This window comes from Pelobates fuscus, chromosome 13 (genome assembly GCF_036172605.1).
Source record: "Pelobates fuscus isolate aPelFus1 chromosome 13, aPelFus1.pri, whole genome shotgun sequence".
Classification (NCBI taxonomy): domain Eukaryota; kingdom Metazoa; phylum Chordata; class Amphibia; order Anura; family Pelobatidae; genus Pelobates; species Pelobates fuscus.
Window position 1 is genome coordinate 42,044,974 of NC_086329.1, and position 16,576 is coordinate 42,061,549.

General features: G+C 39.6%; 1 protein-coding gene across 4 annotated transcripts; it reads left to right on the top strand.

The window, feature by feature from the left end:
• The first annotated feature begins 128 nt into the window (after positions 1–128).
• On the top strand, positions 129–15,057 carry LOC134583046 (zinc finger protein 251-like). Of its 4 annotated transcripts, none has more exons than XM_063439800.1 (5): positions 129–209; positions 4,067–4,150; positions 6,499–6,622; positions 10,562–10,675; positions 14,076–15,057. In XM_063439800.1, exons 2-5 carry the CDS (start codon positions 4,082–4,084, stop codon positions 14,966–14,968), a joined length of 1,200 nt encoding a protein of 399 aa, XP_063295870.1. In that variant the 5' UTR covers positions 129–209; positions 4,067–4,081; the 3' UTR covers positions 14,969–15,057. The 4 variants fall into 4 exon arrangements, with proteins under 4 accessions (XP_063295870.1, XP_063295871.1, XP_063295872.1 ...); XM_063439801.1 differs by having other exon boundaries at positions 139–209; positions 4,064–4,150; XM_063439802.1 differs by lacking the exons at positions 129–209; positions 4,067–4,150 and adding an exon at positions 4,547–4,842.
• The last annotated feature ends 1,519 nt before the right edge of the window (positions 15,058–16,576 follow it).

Sequence of the window (16,576 nt, forward strand, 5' to 3'; positions counted from 1 at the left end):
ACTCCTGCTGACTGTACTGCTTTCTAGTTACAGAGGACTGCAATGTCCAGAAGTCTTTAGGCGTGCCTCCCACATCATGGTAGACAATGTAACCAGTCGCTTCTAGCGATTCCTCCTGACCCCCCCCCCCCCCCCTTCCCTTTGCAAGATCCCTCCTACTGGGTTTAGAGATCAGAAGATCCCTCTATGTGTTGAGCTGCTGTGATCAGGTAGGAAAAGGTGGCTATGAGGATTGTTAGCAATGTCTGTTAGAGAGGTTTAAAGCATTGTATTGACTGGGACTGGTAATGTATTAATTAAACTGATTAAATATCCCTGGGAGACAATGGAATGCTGTGAAGGGTACAGAGGGTGAGGAGGCAGGAGAACCTTACAAGAATACAGGTGACACATCTGGAATTGAAATCACCAAGTGAAAATGGAGCCTGACCAGTAAATCATAAATAAAATCATTGCAGGAAGGGATGTAAAACTAGATGTGCATAAATATGCATGATCTTTAGTTACGAGAAAAGTCTTCTATATAGAGAAGGTTCAGGATAACAGGTTAGGCATGCACATAAATAGGAGGTTTGAGGAAACAAATGCAGACCTTGCAGGCTGTGAGTTCTTGGGGCCAGAGATCCCCCAGTATGTTAATGTATCTGTTTTATTTAACCTTGTAATATCTTCCAAGTTATGTCAGTATATTGAGGTTCTGCACATTGTTTAGGTTATTTATAAAAGGAATTAAAAAAATGGAGCAGGTAGAGAGAAGAATGGAGATCATGACTTAATATCAGGAGGATGGGCATGCTGAGGGGAGGAAAGGAAAAATGAATGGTATGAGGAGTGAAGGAATGAACAAGCAATGGTAAAGAAGGAAATGATAATGGTTTTATGTGGAGTGGAGGAAAGTGGAATTGTTTTTTTTTGGACAGTAGAATGAAGGAAAGAGAATTGGTATTCAGAATTGGTATTCAGTGGTGATCATAGTAATGGGCATGTAGAGTGAAGGAATGGGCAAGAGCAGTGGAGAATAGATCAGTGGGCATGCAGAATGGAGGACAGAAACAAAGCATACAGAGTTGGGGTGAATGGAATGGACATGTCAAGGTACAGTAAAAGGCATGCAGTGAAGGTCAAAAGAATGGGCATGCAGAGTGAAGGAATGAGCAAGAGCTGTGCAGAACAGGTAAGTGGACATGCAGAGTTGAGAAACAGAATTTGATGAAACATTAATATTTGACAGACTGGATAAAACTCGAGATGGCGGTACAGCCTTTTAAAGTGGAGGAAGAAGGAGGGGGTAATTAGCATGAAATTTGGAGAAAGAAGAGTAGCTGTATTGTTGTGATAGAGGGATATAGTAATGTACCAAAGAGAGGGGCAAGGTCTGAGTGGGAAGCAAACAATCAAGAGCCTGAATCTAAAACTTATCATGAAATGCAAGAAAGGGGAGGCATGAGGGCTAACAGAGTAGCATAGAATATAAACTATAAAGAGAGTAGGAGGATGGAATGTGCAGAGAATTAATGAAAAGACAACATATAAATGTATAGAGCCGGTGGGATTCCACTGGGTATGTAGGGCTGTGCATACGAGGAGGCGGTTGTCTGTGATCTTTGTTTAGAGCAAGTGAAGGACACATAGAGACTAGAAGACACATAGAGACTTGGGTACCAATTGGTTGGAGCGATACTGAGATCTGGAGAGCATCGTTGCTCTTTCTTGATGTTAAATAATTATTCACATGCAACATGCTCGCAGTGCCAATCACTACAAAGAAATGGATACACTTACCACAAAGCCTGTCAGTGGATGACCAATTTTTTCTTATGGGATGTTTACGCTTAGCTTTGTGGGATGTACACATTGGGATTTATTCACTGAACAAAAAATAAACTGTTGGATTGGAGAATGTTTCCAACGAAGCTATTTTAGACAATTTGATACAATTAGTTTTTATTTTGGTGAATAAGCTTTATTGTGTACAGCAGAGGCCTGAATTCTGCGTTCAGTTAAATATTTAATCCACGCTTTTTCTGGTAATTTATTTCTGCATATTGTTTAGAATTAGTCTGACTCTGTTGATGGATCTGTAGGTGGTTTTAAAGAATGGAGAATGTAGGTAGCAAAAAAACATGTTTTATTGAGATTTTCTTAGAAATCTGTACTTTTGCTAATGTATAGATACAATTTTATCCTGTTTAATTTGAGCACAGGTTGCGTGTACCATGACTGATACAGTTTAATAGGATTAAAGTGGATTGGCTGGTATCCAGAATCTGCAAAAATTGCAGAGACATTTTAGCTCATGAAAAGCCTTCATAGGAGGTGCTTCCTTAGGCAGGTGTCTGCGTTTTTGTAATAAAAGCATATTTTTTATTACATTATACACATGAAATGGAAATGACTGGATAAATCTATAAGACATGATCTTCAGCCATAAGTCAGTTTACCACGCCTCCTAACGGTCCCAAAATAGGTTTTTGGTGTCCTGTCCCACTTCAGTTCCCTAGTGCACGGATAAGTGCATTATTAGGTGAACTCATGCTATGAAGTGGGTGCTGGAAGCATGCAGCAGAGATCCCTGCATGGTTCTGAAGGCTGTGGGCAGGTTTCCCCCTTTTCCAGATAGGGACACCTATTATGGCCATCGTCAGTGACACTGATGTCATCCCCTGGGCTCTGCCTATCCCATCTCCATACCTTCCAATCGTGGGAGGTATGGTTTTCACATGGTGAGTAGTTAGGAAAAGGAAATGGGCTAAAACATTAAAGGATATTAATACTCCCGATTGGACCCTGGTTGGCATTCAGAAAGATGGTCTAAAGGATAAAGTAGTCCATTCTTTACTTCAGCACACAGGGAAAAAAAAACAGAGTGTTCCTTTTAGGAGCTACATATGATGCATTTATGAGGTGATATATATATATATACATATATATATATATACACACAAACAGTAGAACCTCGGACTTAATCCGTTCCTGAAGGCTGTTCGAGTTCCGATGTGTTCGAAAACAGAATCAACATTTCCCGTAAGAATTTATGTAGAATTGATTAATCTGGTCCAGACCCCCCAAATTACAACATTTCACATACTATATCGACCCAAAAGCTGGCAGGTGTTTATTAGAATCCAATTGTAAGTCCATAAACATTGCCTTAAAGGGACACTCCAGTGCCAGGGAAATATATCCCTGCAGTGCCCCTCTCCCTCCCACCCCCATCCCATGTTGCTGAAGGGGTTAAAACCCCTTCAGTGATTTACCTGAATCCAGTGCCGGTGTCCCTCGGCGCTGGGTCAGGCTCTTCCCCACCGACATCAGCCGGCGGGGGAGACCTAATGCGCATGCGCGGCAATGGCTGCACGCGTGAATTAGACCTCCCCATAGGAAAGTATTTTTAGTCAATGCTTTCCTATGGGGATTCCGGCGACGCTGGAGGTCCTCATGTATAGAGTGAGGACGTCCAACGTCGTTAAAAACACTTTTCGTGTTCTAAGAACACGGAAGTCCCTCTAGTGGCTGTCTGGTAGACAGCCACTAGAGGAGGACTTAACCCTGCCAGGTAATTATTGCAGTTTTTAAAAACTGCAATAATTACACTTGCAGGGTTAAGGGTGGTGGAAGTTGGCACCCAGACCACTCCAATGGGCAGAAGTGGTCTGGGTGCCTGGAGTGTCCCTTTAAATACTTCAAAGCTGAACTATACATAGGAGTAGGATCACTTTTCTTAAATTTAGTTGGATGTTTTTAACTACCTACCGTACTCCAGACCTGTGACACTAGAGGTGGGTCTTGCAAATGCACCCTTTTCTGACTTGAAAAAGAGACATGGTTCGAATGTTCGGGTAGCGAAGATCGTTCGCGTACCGAGACATTTTTGTACTCAAAATTTTTGTTCGACTTCTGAATTGTTCGAGTTCCGAGCTTCCACTGTATATTTAAAAAATAATAATAATAATTTTATTATTGCAACTTTACTTTTTTTGCTGAAAAAACACATTCTTTGAGAGATTTAGGGACATTGAACTTTCTTTGTTTGAAATCTGTTGCATTTTATTTTTCTGTCTAGTAGTAACCAATATTCCACATGGAGGAATGGGAGGCTGATGAAAGTGATGTTTCCGACAGCAAGGAAGTGGCTGAGGAAGATATGGAGGTACATATAGCTTTCTTATCATGACAAATAATTTGAATTAATGCTCTAATAGAGATATCAATAAATCTAGAAAACAATCCTTAACAAATAGTTTGTATACAACATGTATTAAAGGAAAACTGTCATCTTTTTTATAATTATTTAAAATAAAAGATTACACCTATTATAACCACTGTGTATAATCTTTTGTAATGCTCACATAAAATTAAATAACGATGTAAAGGAGCACTTCAGTCACCAGAGCAACTTTAGCTTAATTAAGTGGTTTTGGTGTATAGATCATGCCACTGCAGTCTCACTCTTCAATTATCTGCCATTTAGGAATAAATCACGTTGTTTATGAAGCCCTAGTCACACCTTCCTGCATGTGACTTACACAGCACAGCCTTCTTAAACACTTCCTGTAAAGTGAAATGTAATGTTTATACTTACTTTATTGCACAGTACTGTTTAATTTAGAACTTCTTCTCTTCTGAACTAATAGCTTGCTAGACTTTGAAGGAGACTCGTGTGTAATTAAAGTTCAATTACAGAGCAGAAGGAAAAATGTCTAAATCAAGTTAACATCTGAATTTGTTTCCATGCAGGCTGTGACAGACACGGCCATAGGAGGTGTGACTAGGGCTGCATAAAAATAAACAAAAGTGATTTACCTAATAAATGGTAGAGAATGGAGCCATGAGACTGCTGGGGTATGATCTATACACTCATACTGCTTCATTAAGCTAAAGGTGTTTTGGTGACTACAGTGTCCCTTTAACTTTGGTCTTTGGGGGCAGCTAGCATTAGGTCCTTTTTGTTTATCTTTGGTTACAATCACAATTAACTTGAGAACGGAGCGGGGACCCACCGAAGGGCAGGCTATTTCAGCTGCTGCCTGTTCTCAGTATTCTCTTGCGCCCTGTTTTTTGCTCTCCATAAGTTCAAAGGGTAATCCAGACGTGGGCCCCTTGCTCACGGTGCCTAGAGAGATATCAGCTATACCTCACTGATGATGCCTAACAAGGCTGAAACGATCGTCTGGGTTTGCTGTGTCTCTCGTGCAGAGAGAATTTGCTGGCATTTCAGATCTGGACTGCCCGTATGGGTGGGGCCAGTCTGATATGTTTCAGAGATGTTCTCTCTGTAATGGCACAAGATGAGCTAAAATCAGCTTGAGAACTGAGCGGGCACCCACCGAAGGGCAGACTATTTCAGCTGCTGTCTGTTCTCAGTATTCTCTTGCGCCCTCTTGCTCTCTTTGGTTACAAGTACAGCTTTTCCGACCAAATGGAGGTAATCAAGAGTTATTGTGCATTCATTAAAGGATCACTATAGTGTCAGGAAAACAAACCCGTTTTCCTGACACTATAGTGCCCTAAGGGTGCCCCCACCCTCGGGGTCCCCCTCCATTGGCGCTGAAGGGGTTAAAACCCCAACAGCAGCTTACCTTAATCCAGCGCCGGTGACCTCTCTTCCCCCGCCAAAGTAAGCTCCCAAGTGGAGCAGAATGCACATTTCTCAATGCTTTCCTATGGACGTTCTGCACGCTGGATGCGAATTTCGCATCCAGCGTCGCAGATGCGTCTCTAGCGGCTGTGAGGAAGACAGCCACTAGAGGTTGGATTAACCCTGCTCTTTGAAACTGCTATGTTTACATCTGAAGGGTTAAAACCTGAGGGACCTGGCACCCAGACCACTTCATTGAGCTGAAGTGGTCTGGGTGACTATAGTGTCCCTTTAATCCTTATTTAAGGCACAAGTGCTTGGCATCTAAAAACGCACTAAAGGATTTTCAAAGTACAAAGATTTGGAGGACAAAAAAGAAAATATGTATTTAAAATGCAATGTTATATTGGTGGAACCCAAAAGGTCAGGCCAGCCACAGCCCTAAAATGAATCAGACAAAAAACGTGAAAACTTATTTGGTTTATTTTAAGAAATATTAATGGGACTGTAACCAGAGAAGAATAATTGTGGATTACCCAAAAAAATAAAAATCTGGAAAGCGATGTTTCTAAATGCAATTCCTCATTGGCTCCCAACAAAAAAAAAAAGGTTATTTCTTGAACTGATCTGTCCTAAGTGCTTCATCAGTGTGCCTCATGTTAATGTGGGTGGACAATGAGTGTTATTGAATTCTTGATTAAATCTGACACCGCTTCACAAAATGATAAGAGCAGTGTCACTCACTTTGGAGTATTTTACATAAGACATTTATGGATGTACTTCCCTAGCTAATTAAAAAAAATAGTTTCTAATATATTTCTGCCTTGGCTCCTAAAGTCATTTTCTGGAATAGATACTTTAAAAGCCATTATTGTAAATTATTTGAAAGTTTTCAGAGAGTTACTATTTGACTTTTTCAGGAATCCACAAAATCGGACGACATGACAGTCTGCTTCTCCGTGGAGGAGCTGGAATCATTGGAGGAACGACAGAAGGAAAATGAAAACATCAAAATGAAAGTTCCCCAGAGTCCCAACTTAGTGGGTGAGATTAATTCTATAAAATGACTACTGTGTCTTTTCTTATTTATCCTACCGATGTTTTAGACATTGGTAGAACTTTGATAATGACATTGAGTTCACTTTGAGGGTTACATAGCTACATTATAAAAATAAGAATGATTGAGTAGTTATTTAAAGGTACTATTACTTACCAAACAAAGTAAAGATATTATAAATTCTATAACGAGATTTCACCAATATCTGTGAAGCTCACATGTCATTAGGCAGAGTGCGATCTGCAAAATATTATCAAGACTGATGCACAATGTTCTAACGACTATTCAAAATGATATGTGCACATTCTATAGAATATTCAGTAATTTCAATATTGACAATTTGTAGCCTTAATTTACAATGGGGTGGTGGTTCATGGGCAACCGAATTTCATACATTTGTGACATCCTGTGCAAATTACCTAGAGCAATGGGTGATGTCATTCACATAAACCTCGGGATGATGCTCTAAGTGATGAACAGTACTAACAAGCTACATACACATTTTATGATCTATAGATAATATAATGATGTTGTGATATGAATATATTATCTTTTCCTTTTTCTTCATAAATGCCACAGGTTGTGGGGTCCTATTAACACATTTTTTTTTTTTTTGAATTCTTTATTTTTCGTTGTGCATGAAAGAACAGTATGCTTGCGTAGCTCCAACAGCCGTCGCAAGTAGTATGGTAACAGGCAAAACAAGCATAGCAATGCATAAGAGTAGACAGCACATTTTTTTTGAATTAAGGTGAGAAGACAGTAGGTTGACATAACATAGAATTGTAGGCATGCCTAACAGTCTGTTTAGATAACGTGAGTTAACGTTCTACGTTTGTGGTACATGCTGGTGATTGGTATGGGCTGGCTAGAGTTTTTAAAACGCTTTTAGGATATGCTAGGCACCATATTGATGGCGTCTTTTCTATACGTATACTAGCTAGAACAAGTTTTCATACACAGTTAACAAGCTAACAATTGAGGCATCAACATTAATAGCAAGGACAGCAGTACAGAGCTCTGTCATGTCAGCCCAAGGGTCATACTGAGTCTTGTATGAATGAGGTGCAACTGACACAAGAATTATTAACTAACACCTTGTTCAGCCTGCTAATGTGTCTGAGTCTGGTATTATTAGTATTCAAACTATTTAAACCATGCATGAAACCCCCCTGTGGTCCCCTGTGAGAGCCAACATAACAGAAAATAAGGAGAAACTAAAAGTCATCAAGTAGTATAAGCTGGTTGCGGGTATACCCTTGTGGCACCTTGAAGACGAGTGTCAGTGGGTGCTTTGCCTTGCATTAAGGCTCAGTGTCCGTGGGGTCAGCCGATGCCTCGACTTGGCTGGGTGCCCCCTCTCAGAGTGTGTGGGCTCAGGGCTCCCGTGTTTTGCAGCTGTGTGTTGGTCGGTGAGTTCAGAACCCGTCTGGTTGCATTTTGCGCTGGTTTCACCTGCTTGGGGCTGGAGTAATGCCATGTGCGCCGTCTGGAAGCAGGTGCCTTCTCGGGTCTCTCACCCCTCCGGAGCCCAAGTCGCTGATGAGGGCGTCGTGGGGTTTTTCTCTGTGGTATTGTCCAGCGCCTGGGCTCCGATTGGCGGCCATTCCCCCCGTTGCTCGGGAGCAGTCTCGAGGTGGCTCTCTGCCGGTGTTTGGCTGATGCAGGAGGTAAGTTAAGAGGGGCTCCGGCTTCCCTCTGCTGGATGCCTCTTGGTGGGGTGTGTGACCCATCGGCAGTCGGTGGTACATGTGCCTGGGGTTGCAGTCGTGCTTCCAGCCGCTGCCAGAAGGAGTCGAAGATAGCATTAAGTCGTTGCTCAGTTTCCGGCCAGGCCAGTTGTGCACATGTTGTGTGTGCTGTGTCCGCCATTTCAGGAGACTTTTTGATGGCAAGTGTTGGTCTCGGCGTAGCGGTCGTTTTCACGTCGCTTTGCAGGGGTGACTTGCGGGGGTAGACCGGGATAACCCCCACCGGTCCAGAGGGGGGGGAACAGGGGCTCACGGCTTGAGGCTTGATCGATCGTGGCGGTAGGAGAGCGGCCGTCTCTCCTGTGCCCGCCGTCCAGGTAGGCCTCACCTTTGTGTCTAGTGAACGGGGTTTGGTATGCCGCTTGTTTGGAATCCACATGTTCTCCCCTGTGTCACCGCACTCTGGTGGTCGTTCTGGCCCGGTTAATTGCGTTTTTGGCTTGCAAATTCGTTTTTTTGGCTGTGGGTCTCAGGAGCTGTTGTGATCAGCGTCTTCTCCTTTCCACGGCCAGGCCCCGCCCCCTATTAACACATTTTAATAATAGAGTAGATATACATGTGAATTGGTTCCCTTTAATAAATTATTTTTTATTTTATATTTGTTCATGAGCACATTAATAGAACAATCCAAACACCATAACAACTTCAGCTTGCTGTAGAGGTTATAGTGTCAGGAGTGTCCTGACGGCCTCCCAGGAGAATCTACTTTCAGAAGAATGTGATTAGATCCACTAAGCTAATTAGGCCTTTGAATTTACTAGCTGAGTGCATCACCTAAGTGCTGTCGGCCATTGAGCATGATCCTGTATCGGACCCCTATCTACTCCTGCACAAGAAGTCTGATGCTGCATGGGCACCCAGGTAAATTGTCAAAATATTCTAAAACAGTTTGACATCTTACTCTGGGAGAGGGCCAGGATACTCCTGGCACAGAAACACTACAGTGGGTGGGCTGTAGTGGTCATGGTGTTTACTGTGGTTAAATGACTGGTTACTAGACTATTTTTTCTCTGTTCGCCATAGCTTTCAGGATTACTGTTTCCACTTAATTTTACATAGCATCTCCTGCCTGTGTCCTTTTTAACAAATTCAGTAGCAGTATTTTGTATACATGCACATCTGTGGTTACTTCATTGTTTTCAGTCTGTCCTCCTGTGAAAGGTTTTGTGATTACTTAAAGGGTTACTCCAACTTCTACTTAACCACAGAGCAAGCAATCTGTATGTGCAGCGTTTGAGCTTGAGAGAGATGTGCCCTTTTATGCCAGGATCTAGTTGCACCCTGGCACACATGACTTAGGCATGTTAATTCTAATGTTAATTCTGTGCAAAATTGACATACATTGCCAGCATGCACTGCACACTGGCTGTGGACGTAATCACCGTCTTGTCTTGCAGGCATTGCTGTAGAAGTTTTTACTCACTGTCAGAGTTTCTCTGTGATGCCCTTAATACCTCCACTGTGCCTAACCCTCCGCGACTTTGTTATCATTTATTATTTTCTCCTTCTCTTGTCCAAACCACCTGTTGTGCGGTTCTGTACTCACTCCCTCCATTACGGTCCGCTCTGCCTTGGGACGGTAGGTGGGCAGACTTTAGCAGCGAGATGAGCTGTCACTCAGCTCATCTCATCGCTCGTGAGCATTCACAATGCGCATATGTTCGGTGTGGTGTTCACAGCTTCTGATATAAAAACATTGGGTACAATGCTTCTGTGTCAGAAGCTTCTCTTGATTGGACCTCGGGGACTCAACAGTTAAGGACAGAGAAGGCAGGGAAAAAAGTGGGGAGAACTTCACCTGGTGCTGGATATCTTATTTAAACATTTTTTTGTTTTGTTTTGTTTGTTTGTTTGTTTTTTGCTCTGTTTTTATTTTTGTACAAAAAAAACAAAGAAACAGGAGGATGAAGTGGAAAAGAATGAAGTGGAAGAAGAATGAAACCATTTAAATCTAAAATAAACAGAGATTTAAAAAATCTTGGAGTAACCCTTTAAATTACGTGATATGATTTATATACTTTGTGTTTTATTCACTGAGCTATAGTGAATATAATGCTGACTTGCAAAATTAAGGTTGAAATAGCCAAATTAGAGATTTGTTTCAAAATCTGCACTTTTCTGGTTTTCAATTTGCCTTTTGGTGAATAACCCCTGTTGGCTTGTTTATTTTACTAGGTTACCTGTATGTTAAACCAGAGATAGTACCCAGAATCCATCAGGGTGAGGAGCTATGCGTGAGCAGTGATTTGTACACTCTGAAGAGGAGAAGCCGTGTACGCAAGTCTTCAGGTAAAAAAAATCGAAACATCCTTAAGGTGACAATTATTTTATTTCCTTGGAATTTCTATTTGCTAACACGTGCAGTTTTCTGCTGACTGCTAATTTGGCTGAAGGTACACATTGATGTGTTGACAGTTACAATGTCCGTCTCCTAACGTCTTTAATTTTCACCTGTAATTAGAAGAATAGAAATAGTTGTTTTTTACATATAAAACATGGGTGTTTTTCAAACCTCTTCACAACTGGGAATTCTTAAATGCTTCAGTTTGAAGCCTGCGGCTTTGTGGTACAGTACTTTCAATGTTTGGTTTTCTGAAATGCGTAAGTACAAGCGTAAAAAAATGCAGTGTGCCTTTTTAAAGGGAACTATTAAGTCAAACCTATTTATTATTAATAATCCTTTCATCAAGTTTATTTTGTTTTTAAATAAAGTATATGTAAAAATGTAAAATAGAAAACTAACAGTCAGTCTCTATGGTATTCCCTGCTTCACTCCTGGTAAAGAATGAGGGAAGACCATAGAGACTAACTAACACTGTCTGACCCAAGGTGCATGTAAATGGATGAAAGATCCTGTCATACACTAAATGAAGGTGTGAGTTATTGTCATTTTATTTTTACATATACTTCATTAAAAACAAAACAAAAAAAACTTTGATCAAAGGGTTATTAATAATAAACAGTTTTAACTTAACAGTTGCCCTTTAACCCCTTAAGACCGCAGCCAAATGTTCAAGTTGTGAGCTAAACAAAACCTGGAATTTGCGCTATATGTCTGTCCAACCGTAATTCACCTCTTTCATATTAAATGCACCCACACTTATTATATATCATTTTATTCAGGGGAAACAGGGCTTTCGTTTAACATCAAATATTTAGGTATGAAACATAATTTAATGTAAAAAAAATGGGAGAAAATAAGAATTTTAAACATCTTTTAGTTCTACGTGACATTTTAACTGTGAATGTCAAAATGCTGTTTGCTTTTACTGCAATAAAATACACATATTTGTATTCAGCGATGTCTCACATGTAAAACAATACCCCCTATGTACAGGTTTTATGGTGTTTTGGGAAGTTACAGGGTCAAATATAGCGTGTTACATATTTCAGTTTTTTCACATTGAAATTCGCCAGATTGGTTACGTTGCCTTTGAAACCATATGGTAGCCCAGGAATAAGAATTACCCCCATGATGGCATACCATTTGCAAAAGTAGACAACCCAAGGTATTGCAAATGGAGTATGTCCAGTCTTTTTTAGTAGCCACTTGGTCACAAACACTGGCCAAAGTTAGTGTTAATATTTGAAAATGCAAAAAACTAATTTGAACGCAAATTTTGGCCAGTGTTTGTGACCAAGTGGCTACTAAAAAAAACTGAACATACCCTATTTGCAATACCCTGGGTTGTCTACTATTGCAAATGGTATGCCATCATGGTGGTAATTTTCATTCCTGGGCTACCATACGGTCTCAAAGGCAACCTGGCGAATTTTAATGTGAGAAAACTGAAACGCAAGCCTCATATTTGACTCTGTAACTTTTGAAAACACCATAAAACCTGTACATGAGGGGTACTGTTATACTCGGGAGACTTCGTTGAACACAAATATTAGTGTTTCAAAACAGTCGAACGTATCACAACAATTATATCGTCACTGACGATATCGTCGTTGTAATACATTTTACTGTTTTGAAACACTAATATTTGTGTTCAGCGAAGTCTTCCGAGTAAAACAGTACCCCCCATATACAGGTTTTATGGTGTCTTGGAAAGTTACAGTGTTAAATATAGTGCTAGAAAATTTAATTCCCTGAACTTTTGGCCTGGGTTGTCTGGCAGGTCCTGCAAATTGTAATTAATAAAATGACCTAATTATGTACAATTATTACATAAATATATACGTAGAATTATTATATATATATATATATATATATGTGTGTGTGTATATATATATCTATATATCTATATATATATATATATATATATAGATATAATGTATATAATTTTTTAAAATTATTTTTATATATATAGGTATATATAGTGATATATACGTATATACTTAAGTATATAGATATATATATTATTTAGTTCTACATGTATTTTAATATCTATATATATATATATATTAATTTAAAAATACAGTTAGAACGAAATTACGCATGTATATATATTTTTTATCTATTTATTTTTTATTTTATTTTTTACCGTATTTATATATTTATTTATTTTTTATTATATATAAATATATATATATATATATATATAATGAAAATTATATATATTTAATCAATATCATTGTACGTGTATTTTGATATTAATATATATATATAATTATGTATATATTAATATTAAAATACACGTAGACAGTGTATGTATATTTATGTGTATGTGTGTATATATATACTTAGATCATATATATAATAAATATATATATGATCTCAGAATATATTGTTTATTTTGACACTGATTTAACATGTTTTATTTTTTTTAGGGGCAGCAGGGGGGAGTACCTGTCATTACAGGCACTCCCCTTGCTGGCATTGACATGGATGGCTATGCCGTCCATGTGATCGCGAGGTCCTCGCAAGGACCTCGCGATCACTTGGCCCAGGGGGGCCGAAGAGGACGCAGGGCTGAGCTCCCAGTTAAGTCCCCATACCGCGATCGAGGGACAGCATAGAACGCCCTGCGGTCTTAAGGGGTTAAAAGGGCACACTGCATTTTAGAGTGGTCTTTTATTGTGGCCAGCCTAAGGCACACCTGTGCAATAAACATGCTGTCTAATCAGCATCTTGATATGCCACACCTGGGAGATGGATGGATTATCTCAGCAAAGGAGAAGTGCTCACTAACACAGATTTAGACAGTTTTGTGAACAACAATTGAGAGAAATAGGCCTTTTTTGTACATAGAGAAAGTCTTAGATCTTTGAGTTCAGCTCATGAAAAATGGGGGCAAAAACAAAAGTGTTGTGTTTATAATTTTGTTCAGTGTATATATTTCAATTATAATGAATATTGGAATTTGGCAAACACTATGTTAATGTATTAAACAATGATACTTAAAGGGATACTATTTTTATTAAGTTTCAGTTTTTGCCCAAGTATTCACAGTGAATTTCTAATTTTTGGACAAAATAGCAAAACTAAATCATAGTTGAATTTGGAGAGTGTTTCCAATTTGGTTTCAAATGTGGGATTTATTATTAAACCACTTTAAATTCCCATTCTGGATGCACTTCTGAAGTTCTTAACGTATCCCTTGCCAGATAGTTTGGAGATCACTGTGAATTCTGGAATATCCAGTTGTAATGTAAATAGGAAATTAGTTCATAGTGACTTACAGCAAATCATCAACCTTTAAAAACAATTTATTATTTGCCTTTTGCTCTTGGTTCATGTTAGGTGAAACCGCAAGAGAAAATAGCTGTTCACAAGAAGAAGATCCTCAGCCAATTCCAGCAAGATTAAGTAGAAGAAAGAGAATGGGTATAGTCAAGTCTTCTGAAGACACGCTGCTAGGCCAACCAGCAAGCTTGATAAGTTCTGAGGCTACATCATCCCAGGATGAGCAACAAGACCTTTCAGAAACTGTTCAAAACTGCAGGAGTCTTTATGCCAAAAAGTATAAATGCAGTGTGTGTGGGATTTGTTTCATGGACCACTCAACCTTACTTGTACACCAATCATCACACGCAGGACAGAAAAACCTCATAGTTACTCGTGGCAGGAGTCATGGCTCCCTCAGACATCACAGTGTCCAAATAGAAGAAAACTCCTGTACTTTCCCTGTACGTAGGAGGCACATTAGATACAACTCTAGGCCAGTTAAAGACAGGAAAATCCAGACAGCAGCCAAGTCTTTTATTTGCAATGATTGTGGGAAGAGTTTTACTCAGAAAGCAAGCCTTATAGTCCACCAGAGAACACACACTGGGGAAAGGCCTCACATGTGCAAGGTGTGTCAGAAGAGCTTTATAAGTGGGTCTTACCTGGTCATGCACCAGAGAGTCCATACAGGAGAAAGGCCCTATGTGTGCAAACAGTGCGGAAAAGGGTTTATTAGCAGTTCGAATCTTATTATACATCAGAGAGTTCATACTGGAGAAAAACCATACCTGTGCATGGAGTGTGGGAAGTGCTTTGGACACAGCTCACATCTAGTAAGGCACCAGAAAGTCCACACTGGAGAAAGACCTTTCACCTGTGCCGAGTGCGGAAAATCCTTTTCTCGAAGCTCGCATTTGGCTAGACATCAAACCATTCACATGCGAAGTGTGGCCAGTCCATCCATGTGAGGAAACCTCTGGACTATTCAAGCATAGCACGTCTGACAAAGCCTTTCATCGTGAGGTTCTCATTATTTTTGTCAGCAAATTTTACTTTTTTTTAACCCCTTAAGGACACATGACGTGTGTGACACGTCATGATTCCCTTTTATTCCAGAAGTTTGGTCCTTAAGGGGTTAAAGTAACACCTTCATATGTCCGTATTGATACTAAAGGGGTTTAACAAATGGCACTTTAATCCAGGGATGAAGGACATTTTACTGGTTCATCAACGTTACAAAACTCCCATGTCTCATATGATATTCTGTGTTTCAAGTTTGGCAAGCCTACTTGTTTTGGCTAAACATTGGTCATATTTGTGATGTTAATCCTTACCACCAGTGTATTTATTTTTTCACAGCTGTGCATCAAGAGGACTTTGTAATGTAATAAATGTACATTTAACAATGCTTGGCTCCAAAACGGTTATAAGGAGAAAAACAAAACAAAAGTTTTCTATGCAAACACTACCAATGTCCTCATATTGAACTCTGTCCTACCCTTATGTTTTGACTGAAATGAGAAAAAATGTTAATAGTAATGAAATGAAAAAACAAATCATGGACTATTTTCCTCCCACTTAAAATTGCAATATTGGATTGTTTTAAAAAAAATAATATTGTAATTATTAGTACAGAATGCGTCTGAGCAAGAAAAGGATTTCCCAACACCCAGTGAATATTTTCTCTAATGAATCCAGCTATTTATATATATTTATCAATATGTCAATGTACATAAAAATATACATCTACATACATAATTATGTTTATTATTTTGTTTGCAGTGTCAATGCTAGTAATCATTTTAATGAGTTTCAGATGCAATCTTGTAATATATAATAATATATGAGAATATAATAGACAAAGCAGCTGAATGCATCTTAAAGGGTGGGAATCCCAACTCATGAGAAGATTTTGGAATTTAGTTGAGAATCTGTTAATCAGTTCTCCAGAGCCCAGAATTAGATCCCTGGGTGTATCTCTTAAATAGATTCATAGACATATGGACAAGAAGTGAACAAAAACGTATACATAAAATCACCCTGGCTGCACGAAGGGCAGTAGCATCCTCTTGGCTGAAACAGGGGAGTTCAAATCTTGTGGGAGGGGTAACTAGAATCAAAACGAGTCACCTAATGGATGCTCTGACAGCTAGAGTGAGGGGAACCACTAAAGAACCATGGGAGAACAGTCCTTTGAGAATTAGGGGCAGATAGACTGGGCTGCTTGACCATACTGGAGGCTCTCTTACACTTATGAAGCTGACCCCGGTTCCTCCTACTGCCCATGGACACTGGTTCTTCCCCCGTCTACCCACCATCCACCGTACTCCTCTAGAAAGGCATATTAAGCTCTGCAAGCCCCCCTTCTCCCCCTCCGTCTATCCCTCTATTACTACTTCTTTTCTACTCCCTCTTTTCTCTTTTTTTACCTCTCTTTCTCTTAAGGGGATTTATAATAAAAAAACATGACAACCAATCTGCAAACCTTACATGTGACGGTATCTCATAGATGATCATTGTCCTAATACTTTGTGAATAACTTAGCATACAAGAATGCCTGACAATATATGGAATGT